Consider the following 18046-nt stretch of genomic DNA (forward strand, 5'->3'; position numbering starts at 1 on the left):
CAATCATTAATAAAGGCCTCTTGTTCCTCAACCAGCATTTGCAAAAAAAAAAAAAAAAACTCTGCCAATCCTGCAATCTTATTTGAAAAAATGCCTCTCTGTTTGGCAGAGAGGCATTTTGGCAACACCGCTGCTAAACCCCCCAAAAATGCATTTGTTCTTACAAATGTGGCACCAATTAACCGGATCTAATCAGGTATAAAAAGGATGGAAAAACAAATCAGCCAAAAACAAAAACTTAGTTAGTTGGTAGGTACTAAGGTAGCCCAGTAACTCTTAGATATGTAATATATAAAAATAAAAACATAGGATAAACTTACTCCAGTGTCAAAAACGGAAGACAATATTCAGTGTCTAAATGTAAAACCCCAAAATACAGATCAATATGCAAAGTTAGCTTTTTAGCAGTCAGAAATTGTTAATTAGTGGTTCTCCAGGTTTCCTTCAGCTTTCCATGTTTCTTTCTGGACCCTGCCTGCTTTTCATGTCATCTTTGGTATTTTTCAAAAGATTTCACATAACAAATGGAAGGAAAGACTGATGTAGCAATGCCCCTAAAGTTGCTGCCTGAGTCAAGCCTGTGAATGTCTCATGGGTCAGAGTTAAGAAGCTCAAAACCGACACTTCGTCTGGGATTTGGAGGTTCCTAAGGAAATAAACTGAAAAGAGCTACATTTTCATTTTTGGCTAATGAAAGAAAAAGGCAAATCTAAAGCACTGCACATGCAAAACATAACATCTAAGTGGTTTTGCAAAAAGTAAAGCAGAATTGATATTTTAAATAAGAAAGATTAGTGAAAAAGAAGCAAAATTAAAAAAAAAACCGTTGGAAGAACCTCAGAGAGAAAACTACTACTCAAGAATTCCTGCTCTGGCTGCTTGGAATGAAACCCACATATATATTTGTAGGGTACGATAAAAGTTCATATTCAACAACAAATACAGAGGAGTGTGCAAAGGCCTGGATTTGAACTAAAACAGAACAAAACTCATAAGAAAACTTGGTCAGTTTCATGAAAAATTTCAAAAGAGTCGGATTCATCTCACAGCCACGCCCCCTCCCCCACTCCAACACTCATACAGACAACACACATACCTGCTTTTGGCCCCCTATGCCAGCCCAACACTTAATGACGCAGCCTGAGACGCTACCTTTATTGGGTTGAGCGCATTGATCCCCACAGATAACATCTGGCCAACGACCTCAAATAAACAACCCTAACGAGACGGCATGTCAGAGAGTCGCTGCTTTTGAACGGAAAAACATCTGATCGCTTCAGATTAAAAAAAAAACAACAACCCATGAGGTGATAACAAGCTGGCACATTATGCGGACCTGCATGAAAGCGAAAGCTCACATTTATAGCAACACAGATGATGGATCGGGCTCCATTAGGCTTCGATCCGTCACAGTGAGTCCAGAGGTCAGGAGCATCATGGTGACCAACAGACGCTCAGCAGCAAGACGACAAAGAAGTGATGGCTTAAAACTCAAACATTTGCTTCTAACGTCTCTAAACTAAAAACTGAAAACATCTAAACAAAAACAAGAAACGGATTTCATAAAAGAGTTGATGCGCAACAAGAGCTTAAAATGGTCGCGAATAAAAGCACATAAAAACAACAGATCAGCTGAGGAACAATGCAAACATAACGCTGACGACACTGTCCTGATCAGCAGTCTGCACACGTGTGAGAGAATGTGTGTGTTAGCGTGGGACAGAGTGGGGTTAGAGACGTCAATGGAGGTCAAACTTCATCTGCTCTCATGTCGGAGCCCAGAGGTCACTTCAGACGCTTTCTGTAGAGGTGAATCAAGGCTGACGGCCATTTAGGACTCCTGAGGCACCACCTCCATTACCTTCTGAAACCAGGCAGTGGTCTTGTCTGCAAACACACAGAAAGACAGTTTGTTTGTTATATTATTGACAACTTTTGACTCCATTTATAAGGGGTATGCACGTGATTAAAAAACGTTAACTTGCCCTATAAAGGGTTTTAACCATTAGATTAGTTCACTTCAATTAAAAGTAGCAAAAATCTATAATTTATTTACCCTGATGATGCATGTAATTATGATTATTATTAATAACCAACATAAAGAACCTGAAAAAAAAAATAAGTTGAATCTTTTTGACGGGTCCATTTTTGGAACATTTCATGTTTTCAACAAATTTCTTGTTAGGATTCCAGTTTGTGTGGGTTGTTTTTGTGTTCTTCTTCTCTCCATCACCAGATGGTGCCCTGTCCTCGTGGGCCTCCTTGCACACTTGCGGCTCAATGGGTTATTACCAGAGGAGTATTTGAGCAGCGGGCTGTCACTACCTCGACGCAAGAGTGTTTGCCACTATTGGTTACTCTAGCCATACTGAGATTAGCAGAGTCTAACCTTAGTCTAGTCTCTCTGAGTCTAAGCTTGTTTTTGTCTTTGTTCTTTGGCAGGAAGCCTTCCTGAAACACTGATCTGAGTCACACTGAGCAAGGGGAAACCTCCACACATCCACCTCTGGAAAACCAGGTGACAGTCCGCTCCTTTACTCCTCTGGGTCCAACGTTAGTCTGCCTGTCCGCTCTCGAATGAGTCCCTTCTTCTCTGGATTTGATCCCACAAACTGGATCCAAGGAATAACCAAGAGCCCCCCAAAACGTGAGTGCCTCTCAAGCAATATAGAAGCCTCGATCTTTTTCCCACGGTCCCTGAACTGATCATTGTGATCTCCCCTTGAGAGTTTCCGGTTCACCAGTCCGCTGAGGTTCAACAGTATTACCCAGCAGAATATCTCTCCATCTGTGTTTTTGCTTACCCACAATAAACCGGTTAACTTTTACCCTTGGTCTCTGAGTGGTTCTTTGCATGTGGGTCAGATCTTTAAAGCCCATTATGACACTTCTTAAGTCTGGAGCAGATTTTCTCATCCTGTGTAGGGAGGAACACTGCCTAGAGAGATGAGTAAAGGAAGAGAAACCATCCATCTTTAAATGGGATGAAGGTCTTCAGGTCCAATTGTCCCCCTCTTACAATACTGTTATTGTGAGCATGACTCAGCCCTCTGGGAGCAATAAACGTTCATTACAGCACTAATGATTGGTCGTTAGGCTGTTGGTCACCGTTTTCAAGTGATCCATGATGCAAAAGATTCTTTTGAAAAGTTTAACTGTAATTTCACAGACTGAAGACGTTTCTTGGAGGAAAAAAGAAATGTTTCAACAAAGAACCGTCAAGACAACATAATAAAGTTTTTTGGGGGAGTTCTAACTCCATTATTGAGATTAGTCAGGACATTAAATAAAGAATCAAAATTTATTGATGAATAAATAAAATAACAGTCAATCAAGACAAAAAGTCATTTCAAATTTGATTTTAGTTCCCTTAATGTTTAGTTTAAACATTTAATTATTTTGGGAAATTGTGTCATATCAGTTTAACAGTACATCATTGTTAAACCAATAAAGCAATAAAATATTCTTTTTTGTTCAGATTAAATAACTCAGAGTTAAAATAAATAAACAAAGCAAGGAAAAAAAAAAATCTAGTTAAAGTAACATCCTTCCAGTAAACCGAAAACTTTTCATATGTTAGAATGATAGAATACACAGAAATTAAAAACTTTGAGAATGTTGCTATATTTTTAGAAAAATATTTAGATTTACTAAATCTATTTGAATTATTTTAATTATTCTTAACCCAATTTGAAAATGTTTATTGAAAAAAATTAATATTAATCAAATATTAATTGATTCATGAACAATTGATATGAAAAACTATTTCTCCATATTCTGATTCCTGCAGATAAACTGCCTCATTGATGCGGCAGTGATATGGTAAAAGCAGGAAGTCTAGTTTTATGATCTCCACTGAGTGAAGTCACTGAAATCACCAAAACCATCTGGAAATGATGTTTCAGGTCATGCATCACATTAATTGGGATTTTTTTAGATTTTCTTATTCAAAGAATGTGAAAAATATAGTTTAGTCAAAGGAAATGGAATGCATAGTCAGTGCTGGAAGACAGAAACCTTAAGGTCAAAAGATGTGGGAGAAAATTTAGCCAATAAGTTATTCGATCAAAGACACTTTGGTTTAAATACTTTTTATCAATAAAAAAGGAGAGTTTTCACTCACAGATGGCTCGCATCATCCACTTGGGCTTGTTCTGCCACCAAACGCCGATGAAGTAAACGGGCAGTCCGGTGGCGATGATGCCAAAGCCAATTCCGCATTCTTTAGGCGTCTTCCAGAAAGACACGATGATGAGGAAAAGGCAGGCGAGCACGAAACTAATAGGCAGCAGGATGTTGACCTGCGGAGAGCAAAAAGAGACGGTGTTCAAGACACTGGATGGATGGATGGATGGATGGATGGATGGATGGATGGATGGATGGATGGATGGATGGATGGATGGATGGATGGATGGATGGAATGATTGATCAATTGATGGGATGATGGATCAATTGATGGAAACCCCTGATGGATGGATGGATGGATGGATGGATGGATGGATGGATGGATGGATGGATGGATGGGTCGATGGATGGATGGATGGATGGATGGATGGATGGATGGATGGATGGGTCGATGGATGATGGATGGATGGATGGATGGATGGATGGATGGATGGATGGATGGATGGATGGATGGATGGATGGATGGAATGATGGATGGATGGATGGATGGATGGATGGATGGATGGATGGAATGATTGATCAATTGATGGATGGATGGATGGATGGATGGATGGATGGATAGATGGTAATTAATAAGTTAATAAGACTGTAACCCTTCAGAGAAAAAGAAATAAGCACAAACACAAAAAAATCTTGATAAGAGCAAATCCGTGTTCTTAGAAGCAGCAAGAAGAAAATGTCCTTAAAAAAAAGACATTTCTTTCACCAATCACGCTCAGCCTGTTTGGGACGGTGCTTCTCAGATGAACATAACCAACAGGAGATCTACAACATCCACTAGAAAGCGGCTGCTTGGAAGGAAATAAAAATGTAACAACAGCAGGCTGCTCTGTATGAAACGAAAAAGTTCAACAGGGAGTAGCAGACTGATTTCAAAGGTTTTAGAACAGGACACCCAGTGCTCTCATTCTGTAAAAAAAGTCCATGCAGGCCGAACGTCCACACGTTAATCATCTCCGGCAGGATTCATTTTCAGCAGTCCAACAGGGAATCAGCTGAGCAGCAGGAATGTGACAGTGAAAGAAAACAGTGAGAGGATGCACTGTCCCTCCATCAGCCTCTTTGTATTTCTCCGACATCCAACATCATGCCAGGGAGCAGTGAAAGCAGCCACCCAATGCTTTCTTTACTCACACTTTTCAGAAAGTCTCAGCAGGCAGACACTTACAGCCACCCTGCAGACATCAGCCCCAGCTGATAGGATTCCTGCTTCATTTCTGCTATTTGATCAGAATCCAGATTCAGTCGAGGGAATCTGACTGAATCTTTGTCGCATGGGACAAAGAAGAATCCGACACTGGGGGATCTGAACCAAAGACATTTTATGACCAGTAACCAGCCAGCAGCTGAGTCCACCAATGAGTCTGCCCTGTGCAGCAAACACCAAATGATCCGAATAAAATCCAGAACAGAACGACTACTTCTTCAGAAACAAACAGGGCGATGCTCCTCCCAAACAATCTGCTTTGACTCACTTTAATCGGCCGCTCCAGCTCAGGCTTCTTGTAGCGGAGCCACATCATGCCGATAATCGCCATGGCGATGCAGAGCCAGTTGAAGAAGCTGAAGAAGTTGATGACGGAGAAGATGTCATCGGAGAAGGCATAGAGCAGCGTCATCAAACACTGCAGGGAGAAAAACAGGCAGCAGGGTTATTCAGCACTAAGAGGATTTAAAAAAAGACAGATTTAGCTCTAAGATGCCAACATTAACAGCTAAAAGTTAGAATAAATGTTCTATATAAAAACTTTCTGCATGGTTTCATTAATCTATTAAATCAGTGAGGTGACCTAAAAAGACCCTTTGCAGAAACGCGTCAGTTTGCTGATTTAAACATCACTCAGATGTGTTCCGCTCTTATTAATGTAATCCATGTTTAAATCAGCTAATAGTAAAAAGAACGCACTGTGAAGATAAGTGATGGCAGCGGCGTGAGCAGCGAGGGATGGATCATGGATAGCAGGCTGGGCAGGTGACCCTCCCGGGAGCCCACGAAGAATAACCTGTCAGGGAGAGAAGATAAGTGAGCCGAACCGCTCATGCCATCTATCAGGTGTTCTGCATCACCGTAGTTAAAAAGTCATGTGTTACCTGGATGATGTGAAGAGAGAGCCGTTTACTGATCCAAAGCACGACAGACCCACAAAGACGGGGATGATCCATGCCATGGGGCCCAGGTAATAGTTTCCAAAGTCCTGCAAGGCAAATATACACAGTATAAGAGCTAAGTTTTCTCCGTTAGGTGGAGGAGGGAGTAACCCATCCTTTATATTCAGATTGAGGAGCTGTAATTAATCTGCTAATTGTGAAACTCCTCTGAATGAACCTGCAATACAGCAGATATTTGATCCTACGAATGTATAAAACGTATGTTAATGCTCAATCACCAAATAATGTGAGGAAGTGCGAGAACGAAGAGTGTTGTCTGGTAGCCAGTTTCATCAGACGCCCAACAGAGGTGCTCAATGTCTCCTTCTGGTTTTACTGACGAGATATTTTGTGTTATGAAAATGAATGTTTATATATGCTGAAATTTTAGCACAGTTTGTGTGTATGTGTTGAAAATAAAAGTATTTGGATTACAGCCTGTTATTAATATCATAGTAAGCAGTTGATAGCTAACTTAGTTAGCATTAGCCTAGCCACAGCCTTCAGTCTGACTTGATCATATGCAGCACTGCTTTTTTGTTTACAACACATGCTTAACTTGCATGTGCCAAAATATAAATGTAATATCATCCAAAATATGATTTTTGTCAGGTCATATTTGTAGAACAAAAAAGGCTGAAGGTTAAATATGAGTAACATTTTGCCACTAGGGGGAGCTAGACCTGTAACTTCCAGTTTTAGTGCCCCTGAAGGCTGCTGGTAGCACTGCTGTTGCAAAAATAAACCGTATGCTTCTGTGTTTTGGAATCTGATAGCAGACCACTTCGGCATCTAATCTCTTTGAGAATATGATGGAGCTGAAACCAACCAAACCGATTCATAAAATCATCACTGTGTGAAGTTTGTCCTTAATAATAGGAAGGACTTGTGACATTTCTGCAACTCACCACAGCGACAGCCTCTGAGTTGAGCATCTCGTCGGGGGAGAGCGTAGTAAAATAGGCGAGGTTGGTGAGGACATACACAACTGTGACAATGGGCAAAGAAATGATGATGGCTCGGGGAAGGTTTCTGAATGACACACAGAGAGCAGACCGTCAGTGGTTAGGAAAGTTATGCTGCAGCTGCCGCCTTTTATCTGTCACACGTTCTCACCAATCAGATACCTACTTGTAAGGTTCGATCATTTCTTCTGTAACAAAGTTCAAGTAGTTCCTGTAATTAAGAGAGACACGTGTTAGATAAACTAGAACCTTTTAGACCAAATAAAAAAAGTGAAGATTAGATTTTGTTAGATTCACTTGGTAAGACGATGGAATTGAATCACTGATGGATTTATAGAGGAAAGGAGAAGCTGCGGATTTATATTCCTGCGTTTGATTTCCCAGATGTTTATAAAGTTCTATATGGGCTTGCCTCATTAAGTTAAATGCTGATTGAGTTGAGAGCATAAAGGTGTAAGTAAGCTCATTCAGATGCACAAAGTCTCTCTTTTCTGTCACCTGTTTCAACACTAAATATTTATCTAATTGTGAGGTAAAGCTGAGAGGCAAAGTTCTTAGCAGAGCTGCTTTCTTACTTCCTAAAACAAGTGAAAATACATCAGAGTTTTTTGCGTATTCCCACTTAAGCTGCGTTGTGCATTGGAATCAGGATTCTACATGTCTGTAAACTGATGATGCTTGAATTGATTTTTGGACTCACCAGCCACCGTAGGCAAACAGGCCACTGTAGAGAGCCAGGCCGATGTTACCGAAATTATAATTTGATCCCTTGAAGGAGTTTTCAGGAAGGAGTTCATCCGTTCCACCTGAAAAAAAAAAGGCTTAATTTAGATCATAAAAATAAAAACCTTACAGGCGTGTTTCTGCTGAGACTTGGAACAATGAATAAAGCCGGGTTGTTTTGGTCCACACACACTAGTCAAACCCTGAAGGAAGGACAAAGGTTCACCCTAAATTTGTCTTGTGTGAGTGGATTAACAGCTTGGAACACTCAAAGGATTTATGTGGCTCGTGAAATGGAAATGATTCAGATCAACAAGATCGTATCGTCTTTGCTTTTCAGACCAAACTGAAGCATTTACAACTATGATGAGATTCTGCCTTGTGTCTCCGACTTTAGGGATTCTGCCAGTCTGAGGGGCTCAGCGCCACATTCCTGCTCCCCTCAACATCCCTGCACATTCTCAGACATGGCGACGGTCGCTAAACCAACAGCTCTGGGCAGTGTTGGTAGAAGGAGGGTTAGCTATAATCCAGTGTGGGAAACAGTCAGGTTCGTTGATGTCGAGAGATGGACGGTCTCACACAGACAGATCCGTGACCCCGCTGACCTGTTCGCACCGCTGCACCTGTGGTGGTGCTGACTCAGTGCTGTGCTGTAGCTTGTAGCATCGTTATTATCATCAGGTCATAAAATTAATCCATTTACACTGTAGGCTGGTGCTCATCATAGATAACCATAAGTTAACCTCATGTATTGCATAGACCCAACACATTAATATCAACCTAATCCCTGCTGTAAGACAACTTTAGTCTGCTGTTATGCAATTTCTACTATTTTTTCTGACTATATGTACATCAAATGATGCAAAAAATTAGGTCAATGGAAAGCAAAGTTTAGGTAAAACTGGTTGCCATGAAAAAGTTATCCAAAATACATATCGTTAAGTTTGTGTATTATCAGAGTCGGCTTTAGTAAAGGGAAATTTAAAGAGAGATGAAGCTTCACTGTAGCTTTTGAAGTTGCAGAGAAATGAGAAATTTTAAATGATTTTTTTAGCCTTAAAACATTATAAATCTATTGTTAAGAACATTTAAAATACAGTATAAGTTGTGCAAAGAGCCAACTTTTATTTTTATTTTTTAGCTTCACTCCCTTGTACCATATTTCCAAATAGCTGCATGATTTTTCCTCTTATATCAGCGATCAGCCCCCCTCCCAGATGTTGCACTCTCGTGTCTCAGCTTGTCCAAACCGGTTCTGGTGTTTCTGCTTCTGTGAGTCTTAAAAACCAGCGGATCGACTGATTTCTCTCTAACCTTTACAATTCTACGTGCCGAGGAAGACTGTATGACTCACCTTCACTCTCTTGTTCACCTTTCTATTCTAAGAGATAAGGCTAATGAAAAAAAATATATATATACTTTTTCGATTACTTATCAAACCAGGAAGGTGTTTCTTTTAAAATTGTTAAGTAAACTTTATCAAAGAAACTTATAAAATCATTAAAAGTGTTTCCTAGATTTCAATAGTAGAAGAAACTCTGGGTTCTGCAGTTTGTTTAATCTTCTGTCTTAGAAAACAGAGAGTGCTGCCAAAGCATCACTCAATCAGGTCAAATGTGCTGGGGTTCAGGTTCCACGTTATGATTTATACAAAAGAAAAACCCTTTTTTCTCTAAAGTACAAGTTTTTATTATCTTCCTGCATGATACAGGAGGCCTTGTACTTTCAGCCCATACTACCTACGGTAGTAGGTAGTATGGGCTGAAAGGGTAGGTAGTAGGTACCTACTACCTACCAGTGTTGTAGTACTCGAGATCGGTCTTGGTCTCAAGACCGGTCTCGAGACCATTTTTTGATGGTCTCGGTCTCATCTCAGACTTGACCGCATTTGGTCTTGGTCCTGTCTCGGTCTCGGTTGCTGAGGACTCTGAATTTTATTTCAAGACCGGTCAAGACCACAACTTTGGAAATAACACTAATCATCAGAATATTATCAGTTTCTTTAAGATCCTTCTTTTTATTGGATGCTTGGATTCAAATCCAAGCAATAACCTGTCTCACTGGTAAATGCAGTGAAGCTTTAATCTGTATATGAAAGAGAAAAAACATTTTATGGATGGATACACATTTTACAGAATTTTGCACACTGTTTTGAAATAGCACATTTAAAAACAACATAAATGTATGTACTGTTCATGAACGGCAGAGAAAATACAATTTTGATCGTCTCGACTTTCCTCGGTCTTGGTCTTGACTTGGTCTCTGACCCTAAAAGTCTTGGTCTTGTCTCGGTCTCGATACACTTTGGTCTTGGTCTTGTCTTGGTCTCGGGTTAGGTGGTCTTGACCACAACACTGCTACCTACTAGAAGTTAAATGTCCCAATAATCAATCAAACTTTAATGTAACATAATAAAATAATCAAATATATTAATTTAATCATAAATAATCACTCTATATGTATAAATAAATCTAAAGTAAATTAACTATATGTAATTTTAGGGGTCGCTGGTCTGTATTACTGTTATTTTTGTGGTCACAGGTTGACACTTTTATAAACCTTTAACAAGAATAAATAATAATAAATATAATTTTTTATGACACTGAATTACTTAACTGATTTAAAGTGCATTTTTAAATATTTAATGTAACATTTAATGTCTTAACTGTGCCTTTAATAATCTAAAGCTATAGTTAATGTTTAAATCGTGTATTATATAAATAAATTATCAATAATTAAAAAAATGAACCAAACAGGGTGCAGACTATCATTCTAGTGCTTCTTTGCTCACCTCCTCTGGGGTTTTCTGGGATCTCCTCCTACTGTTACCATGTGCTAGAAAATACTTCTTTTCTATCTGCAGCACAAGGACCACTGAATTTTTTTGTTTTGTTTTTTCAGACAGGAGTTAACGTTCAATAATAAGGCAATTTCCAGGATCAAACATTTCCCCTTGAAGCGGGGCTCCTGGCCGGCACCATTTCCCTTATTTATCATTGCTTCGTGGCGGTCACCAACATGATGTTATTCTAGCAAAAAAGGGCTGCTGCATTATGGGTAATTCTTGCATCTTGCATCGTTACGTCCCCACTCCCACAATGTGATTGGTCCAGCCTGTTTAATAAAAATCCACAGCATCTTAGGGCCGGATTTATCAAGATCCAATTTTGCGTGCAGTAATTTGCGCTCGCAAACTGGAATTTCGCGCGAGGGGCTGAACCATGGTTTGCGGGTGATTTAACAAGAGCGATTGCGTAACTGGTGGCAGGTGCAAAACTGTTGGAGACGCCCTATTTAAATGATGGTTTTGCGCGTTTGCGGCAAAGAAGTTTGTAGTTTCTACAAACTAGTGCATTAAGAAATTTAAATCTTACAGTGATATAAAGAAAAAACTTTGGCAACCTTTATTCCCTAAGGTGGTATGTGGCTGAATTTCTACTTCACTGCAGTAAAAAAAAAAAAAAAACAACAAAAAAACAGGTGTTTTGTATTGGCCTGTAGAAAAATGCACATACCAAATGGCTCACAAGAAGTGAGTGTGGATGAGATTACGCATCCCCGCAGCATTGGCATGTTGCTCCACAGGCGCAGGGGGAGAACCCCAACCCCGTCGGACAGCACTTCTGAAAAACGAGATTGGGAGATCCCAGCTCTCGCTGCAACCGTACGCAGGAATGACCCAGATGCAAAAAAGTGCAACGTTGCAAGGAGTTTTGTGATATCTGGTATTGCGTAGGTCCTCCTTGTGGCTGGCTCCAAATCCATTCGGAGTTCCCCCAACAGCTCCAAAATGGCAATGCTGGATAAACGACATGTTTTGATGATCGTTTCCTCGTTCATTCCAAAAACATTCTCACGGAGTGAAAAAATGCCTTCTCTGCGTCTCATTGCTTCATTTCCATGTCTCCTTCTTGCGACAATAACCGCTGCCATTTGTGCGCAATTACGCATACAGACCATTTGCACCTTCTTTTGAAACGTGTTAAATATAGAGTCAGATACCGTTAGCAAAATTTTTTTTAGGTTTGATAAATCACTTTGCGAGTGCTAAATTAATATATTTACATGTTCTCCTCCCACAAGACGCACTTTTGCGTGTAAACGCCCCATATTGCATATTCATTGCAGAAAAAGTACTAAATGGATAAGAGGCGCTATTTAGCACGTTTTAAAGACCAAATCCTTTTAGCACGCTGTTGATAGATCAGTTTGTACATTTTTTAGCGTGCGCAGTGAAATAGCTCACGTTTTTATACACGCAAACCTTTGATAGATCCGGCCCTTAGAGTTTAAGATCTGGACTCTGACCTTGCCCAGTAGTTTTCATTGTTCTCTTGTACTTTGTGGATATACAGTATTCAGCACGTTTTGGGTCATGTATTACGTTGCAGGGTCCAGTTCCGCTTAAAGGACGTCCCTCCACAAAATTCCAATTTTTTTCTTAATGAATCATATGGATGTCTAAAGCTTGGTTAATTTTTGGTGCATTCATCTTTGTTGCCAAAGTACATAATTTTCGAAGCAAAGCTTCCCCAAACCAAGCACTTCCTTCTCCTACCCTAACAGTTGGTTACTGATTGCAAATGCTATGTTCTGATATCGACAATTCAGTTTTAGACTAATTTCTGCACCTTCTAGCGCAGAAATGAGTGACATAAATGGGCTTTTTTACAGTTATAGATGCTTATTACTAAAAACGTTTCTTACAGAAAATAATTAATCAACATACTGCTGTGACATTTAAAATAAAAAAGACAATTCATATATTAGGGAGTTCCTGCCTATCCTTTACAGTAATTAGTTGTGGACTAGATCCAAAGTTCTTGCCTAAGAACCAGTTTGGCGAAAGAGAAGCAGGAAATCTCTGCCTCCTAATTTCCTTTTATAAGCCCCTTTCTACCTCTGCTGTGTAACTCCTGTTTGGGTTTCTCACTGGAGCCTTAAGCTTAACTCCACTGATTTGTCTTTCTAGGCCTTTCCTCTGATCTGGTACTTATTCTGCTCTAGTCGTTGAGCGTTTCAGCCTGTCTCTGTCGTCTCGCTGCTTCTAATAACCGTTTACCTGAGACGCGTCTGATTATCAGACAACACTGGCAGTGTGGCTGGGATTGTATCAGCAAACACAAACTAAATGCTGCAGGAGCTTCCTGGCAGGTGATTGGCTGTTGGAGTGCAGCCTTTAAAGAGCTGTTTCTGAATGAGGTGGAATGGGAGTTTAGTAGAGTCAGTCAGGACTGGAATGCTTCAGTTTTTGCAATGAGACCCCCTGGATTTAGATTTTGTGTGTCAGTGTTAGAAATGTTGCTGACCTATCAGAGTGATTTCTTTATATGTGTTGATTAACTTCAGTCTGGCTCATGAGGTCAGAGTCTGCTGTTGCTCCAATTAGACACTAATCTGATTAGCTCCTTCTTTCTCAACCCGACAGCCGCCACACTGTCGGGTTGTGAAACACTCGGAGGTTAATTCTCAGCATCCAGACAAAATTCTTTTACTTCACACCCTGTTTACAGCTGCAAGGTTCCTTCTGTAAATCCTGCACGATGTTTACTCACCTAATGGTCAAATAAGGTCTCAGGCACGCTGAGGTTTTCCCTCTTGGTAAGCTCGGCCATCGACGTGTGGAAGTGATTCATTCATGAACACTTTGAGGTAAATGAAATGTGTGTTTCTGTTGACTGAGTCAGAGTTGGATCCCTCCCTTTATATCAATATGTGGAGGAAACCATGATTCATCTCAGTTTAGGGTGTAGAGCTGATCCGTTTAATACTTTTACAAACAAAACCTAGTCAAACCTAACAGGTTCGCTCCCAACAGGTAAGTTTAACCCACTTTTATGCTCATCTGTACACCTTTGTGAAACGTCTAATAACCACCTGTCTGAATGTCAACCCTACAACCCTGCCTTTGAGGTCCACTGAAGAAATGATCAGCATTGTGTTGGGTTTTTTGACATGTGGTCAGTCTTCCTTAATGCACAGAGAAACCTGCAGCGCAGTGTCGCATCAACAGGTAGAGGTGCTGGTTTCTTATGAGGACTCAATGTCATTTTCTGCTGACAGACTCATAAAGCTGACCTCTCCCATGGGCCGTCAGTGAGCAGCGGGCTGTTTTTTGTCTCTCCTCAATCCCAACAAGACCGGCTGCCAGACAGTCACCAATAAAACTAGTATGGAGCTGGAAGAACAACCACAAAACTGACTGAGTGGATTGGAGCTGGCCAATGTGAAACCAATAGAAAATGGTTTTCTCTCCAGCTAACTTTCCACCTTTTCCCAGGCAATGTTAGTCCCTCTGTGGTTCACCCTAGAGTCTCCTTTCAATTGCAAGTGGCTGAGAATTATTTAAAAAATCTCCCAAATTCAATTATTTTAAGGCGAGAGAACAGTGGCCCCGTTGGTGTAGCCCTCCTTACGAACATCATAGAGAGCAAAGCTTTATCCTCACATTTTTTAGGCAAAACTGTCAGAAATTGTTCACTAAAGAGTTTCTTCAATGGCATGAAATGTTTCTTGGACTACAAATTGAAAAATAACACGAAAAATACAGAGCGCTTCATTGCATTCATAGTTATCTGATTGGTTCTACCCTGATGAGGCTAACCCTCTTAGCCCTGCCCATGAAATCGAGGTCTTTCAGCACTTCACCAGACTGATACACATATTAGTCCAGCTGGCCAGGCTAGCTAGAAACCCTTTAGAGGCGGACAGGGTCTTCAGGTTTCAAAGATGGAAGAAGAATCTCACAGTTTTATCCAAATAGGGTATAACGGGCCATTAGGTAAAAGGGCGGACTAACTTACACTTTTCTTAAAAATACATTTATTTTGTTTTATGTCGAACACAAATAAATTGACAAATTTTCCAGGAACGTATTTGACATCAATATTTGAACATTTCTTAGCAAAGTACCGTCTATTTAATTCGGCGTCCTAATTGTTTTCATGGTTCTACTTGCCCAAGGGCTGCATGAAGTTTGGTTAAAACCTGTTTTCATAATGAACTCTGAGCTCTTTGGCCCGATCAGATCTCCTCTTCACCTCCCCTTCCTTCTAACCTCCCTTTGTTTTCCACATCAGAACAATTCTTCTCAGTGTGGAGCGCCCACCGCTGAGCTGATCCGATCTGTGAACTCTGAACTCTACGCAACAACGCAGGCTCTTATTTTAGCCACAAAGATTTCAGCATGTGCTCCATGCAGAAACGAAGCAGCTCTGCATTAACGCTGCACTGTTTGCTGGGGTTATTTTGTTTCCCATTAGTGCAAAAACAATAGTTTTGTTTCGGTTCTGCACACTGATGACTGGAAAGCTGACCTTCCTCGGAACAAAGGTAACAAATAATCAGCGGCAGGAATTTGACATATTGATGTCAAATCTGAAGGAACATCTACAGAACACCCTATATAACTCTAGAGGCCAAAACAAGGCAGAAAAGACAAGTTCACCAAACAGGCTGGATTAAAGTGATGATAAATTGTTTTAGCAACCTAACTTGAAATTGTATCAGTTTGGTGTTTAAACCTTTAGTCAAACTGCAGGAGTGGACAGTGTGGCAACAGTTCAGAGAGTTCAAGTTCACATCCAGCTCCCAGTTTTCAGATAGCTTTTTAAATGCTTCTGATTCTAAATCATTTCTGGTTAAATTAATAAACACTGCAGCTGAGAAACAAAAAGACAAAACAGGAATTTGTGTCAGCCTGTTTGCTTTCCCACTAGGACTTGATAGTCCACTTCCCCTGTCTTGAATTTCCTCCTTTGCAATGTTGCTTGCCAGGGTAGTTTTCTTTTTTTATATACATCTGTCTCTGGAGCTCTTCTTCCTCAAAGAGGAAGTGAAGCAGCCATAAGAGACCAGCTGGCCTTGGCAGGGAACATGCATAAAACAGAAATGGGGATACAAATCTGCAGTCCCCTTTCCGTAAAAAAAAAAAGGGTTATGTGTCTTCTAAAACTGATAATCATGGTAGCCTCGCTTTGCTAACATGAACCTGTTATAAGCAGGCGTTACAAAAAACTTCCTCTAGAGGCATTTTTTCAAATCATTTCCTGTCTAAATCATGCAAACACACCCTTAAGTCATGCAGGTTGAACTGCATAGGGCAAAAGATTTCACTTCCTTGTATTCTGTGTCAAAGCTGTTGCGTCATTCAACCAGCATGTGGCCAATATCAGCAGGCAAATGGGAAGAAGACACAGAGTAAGGGCTATAACCCGGCGGTTCCCCAGTGGTTTGCTCGCTTGCTGAGAGAGTAACCCCTAGCAAGGGTCTCTTTGCATAATCTCACTACAAGCTCCAGCGTCTTTGGTCCAATCTGATGAAGTCTTCTTCTCAGCTCTGGCCCCTTGCTTCTCTACACCGTTATTACCTTTAAGACCAATTATGGCCCATTTTCTGTTTATTAGGAATGCTTAAATGTGCTGCTTGTGTTATGCTCCAGTCTTTCACATTTTGAAGGTTGGTTCCAAGTCACAATTTATTAAAAAAAAGGTCCAAAACACTTTAATCCAATCAAAAAGTAAAACACAGATGTATTGAACCACTATTTTAGAACTGTTTGGCATCATAGGGTTGTGGAAGACTACCCGTGTGCTACAGGGGCCACAGACCGCCGATCCATAGGACCTCAGCAGCAACAGGCCGGTAGCACTGACCATGCATCTGGTGAAGACATTTGAAAGGATGGTCCTAAACCATATAGCCCCAAACGAGGTCTTCAATGGATCCACTTTGGCTTGCCAACATTTATCTGCTGCACTAAGCTCGGTTTCTTTCATTTCTTTGGTCTTCTGACATTTTCAACAAGGACCTAGTGTTAAAAGATATGGAAAATTGAATCTCTGGCTTTTTAATGCCAAAAAACAATTAATCAATTGATAAAATCACATATATTTCAATCACACTCTGAGAGGTGACATTAACTTAAAGGGCAACAGAGCTGTGAAACATGCCTGTAAAATAATAATGTTTCACAGCAAACATTGAAATGTTTGCAGCGCCTGGTATCACACGGTGAGCTAGTTTAGCTGTTATGAGGAGACATCTAAGAATAAAAAGTAATGACCTGATGTCACTCTGAGCTATGGGAAAACAAAAACTTTGAAAAAAAAATCCAGGATTTCCATAAATTTCCCTGAGAGACAAACCAGTGAGTCAGGAGTAGACCGCCATCTTTCCAAGGTGATACTACTGGACACAGTATGTCTGCAGTGTTGGGGAACCGCAAGGAACTGTACTGGATCCGCTTTTCTTTACCTTCTACACTGAAGACGTCTCCATCAACTCCCTGACTAGAGTACAGACAATGGATACAGAACTTCAAGGACTGGTGCCAAAGGAAACAGACCAAGCAGCTGGATAAGCTGAGGAAGGCCAGGTGTGTCCCAGGATGCCCCTCAACCCAGCATAGGTGGTGGAAAGAAAAATAGCAAAAATAGCATCATAAAAAATATCACCTGTCAGACGATTTCCTTAATGCACAAAAGGGGTGTCACCACAGATCCCCCCTCCTAGCAACTTCTCACGGCTAAATAATTCTGCTGTTTGCCTTATTAATGTTGATAAATTGTCTGTTGGGTTTTTTTTATACCTAAATAAACATGTTTCTTGAAAATTAACCATACTTAGTTCCGCGCTTCTTTTCATTTTTGGATTATGCTATTTATATTTTGTATTATAAATCAATTTTTTGCTATTTTGACTATACTGAAAAAAAACAGATAAGAGATAAGACGGACTGTTGGTTTAAAGGATGAAGGGTGCTGCAGGTCGGCTGCATGCTTTAGTAGGTTGTTTTAGCGCCTGGCATGTCCCACTGAGACGAGACCCCAGGGAAAGAATACACCGGAGAGGGACCATGGATCCCTTCTAACAATAAATGAGCTTGCAGGTGGATGATCTGTTAATCCATTACAGGCAGGAATGAAAACACTAGATGAGAGAAGTGAAGAAGGTTGCAGGAATGAAACCTGCCAGAAGCCATTAGAAGAGAAGGATAGGCATATTTTTCACGAAGATAAAGT

General features: G+C 40.4%; 1 protein-coding gene across 1 annotated transcript in view; it reads right to left on the reverse strand.

Moving 5' to 3' along the window:
* Positions 1-698: 698 nt before the first annotated feature.
* Positions 699-18046, reverse strand: part of slc7a5 (solute carrier family 7 member 5) — a 24133-nt gene continuing 6785 nt past the window's right edge. Inside the window, exons 3-10 of the mRNA XM_038290952.1 lie at positions 7999-8104; positions 7465-7509; positions 7242-7365; positions 6277-6380; positions 6092-6188; positions 5661-5810; positions 4124-4301; positions 699-1887 (exon numbers count right to left, since the gene is read on the reverse strand). Coding sequence (XP_038146880.1) covers positions 1832-1887; positions 4124-4301; positions 5661-5810; positions 6092-6188; positions 6277-6380; positions 7242-7365; positions 7465-7509; positions 7999-8104 — 860 coding nt within the window. The 3' untranslated portion in view covers positions 699-1831. The remainder of the gene's footprint in view (positions 1888-4123; positions 4302-5660; positions 5811-6091; positions 6189-6276; positions 6381-7241; positions 7366-7464; positions 7510-7998; positions 8105-18046) is intronic.

This window comes from Cyprinodon tularosa, unplaced genomic scaffold (genome assembly GCF_016077235.1).
Source record: "Cyprinodon tularosa strain WSP-4 unplaced genomic scaffold, ASM1607723v1 ctg290, whole genome shotgun sequence".
Lineage (NCBI taxonomy): Eukaryota > Metazoa > Chordata > Actinopteri > Cyprinodontiformes > Cyprinodontidae > Cyprinodon > Cyprinodon tularosa.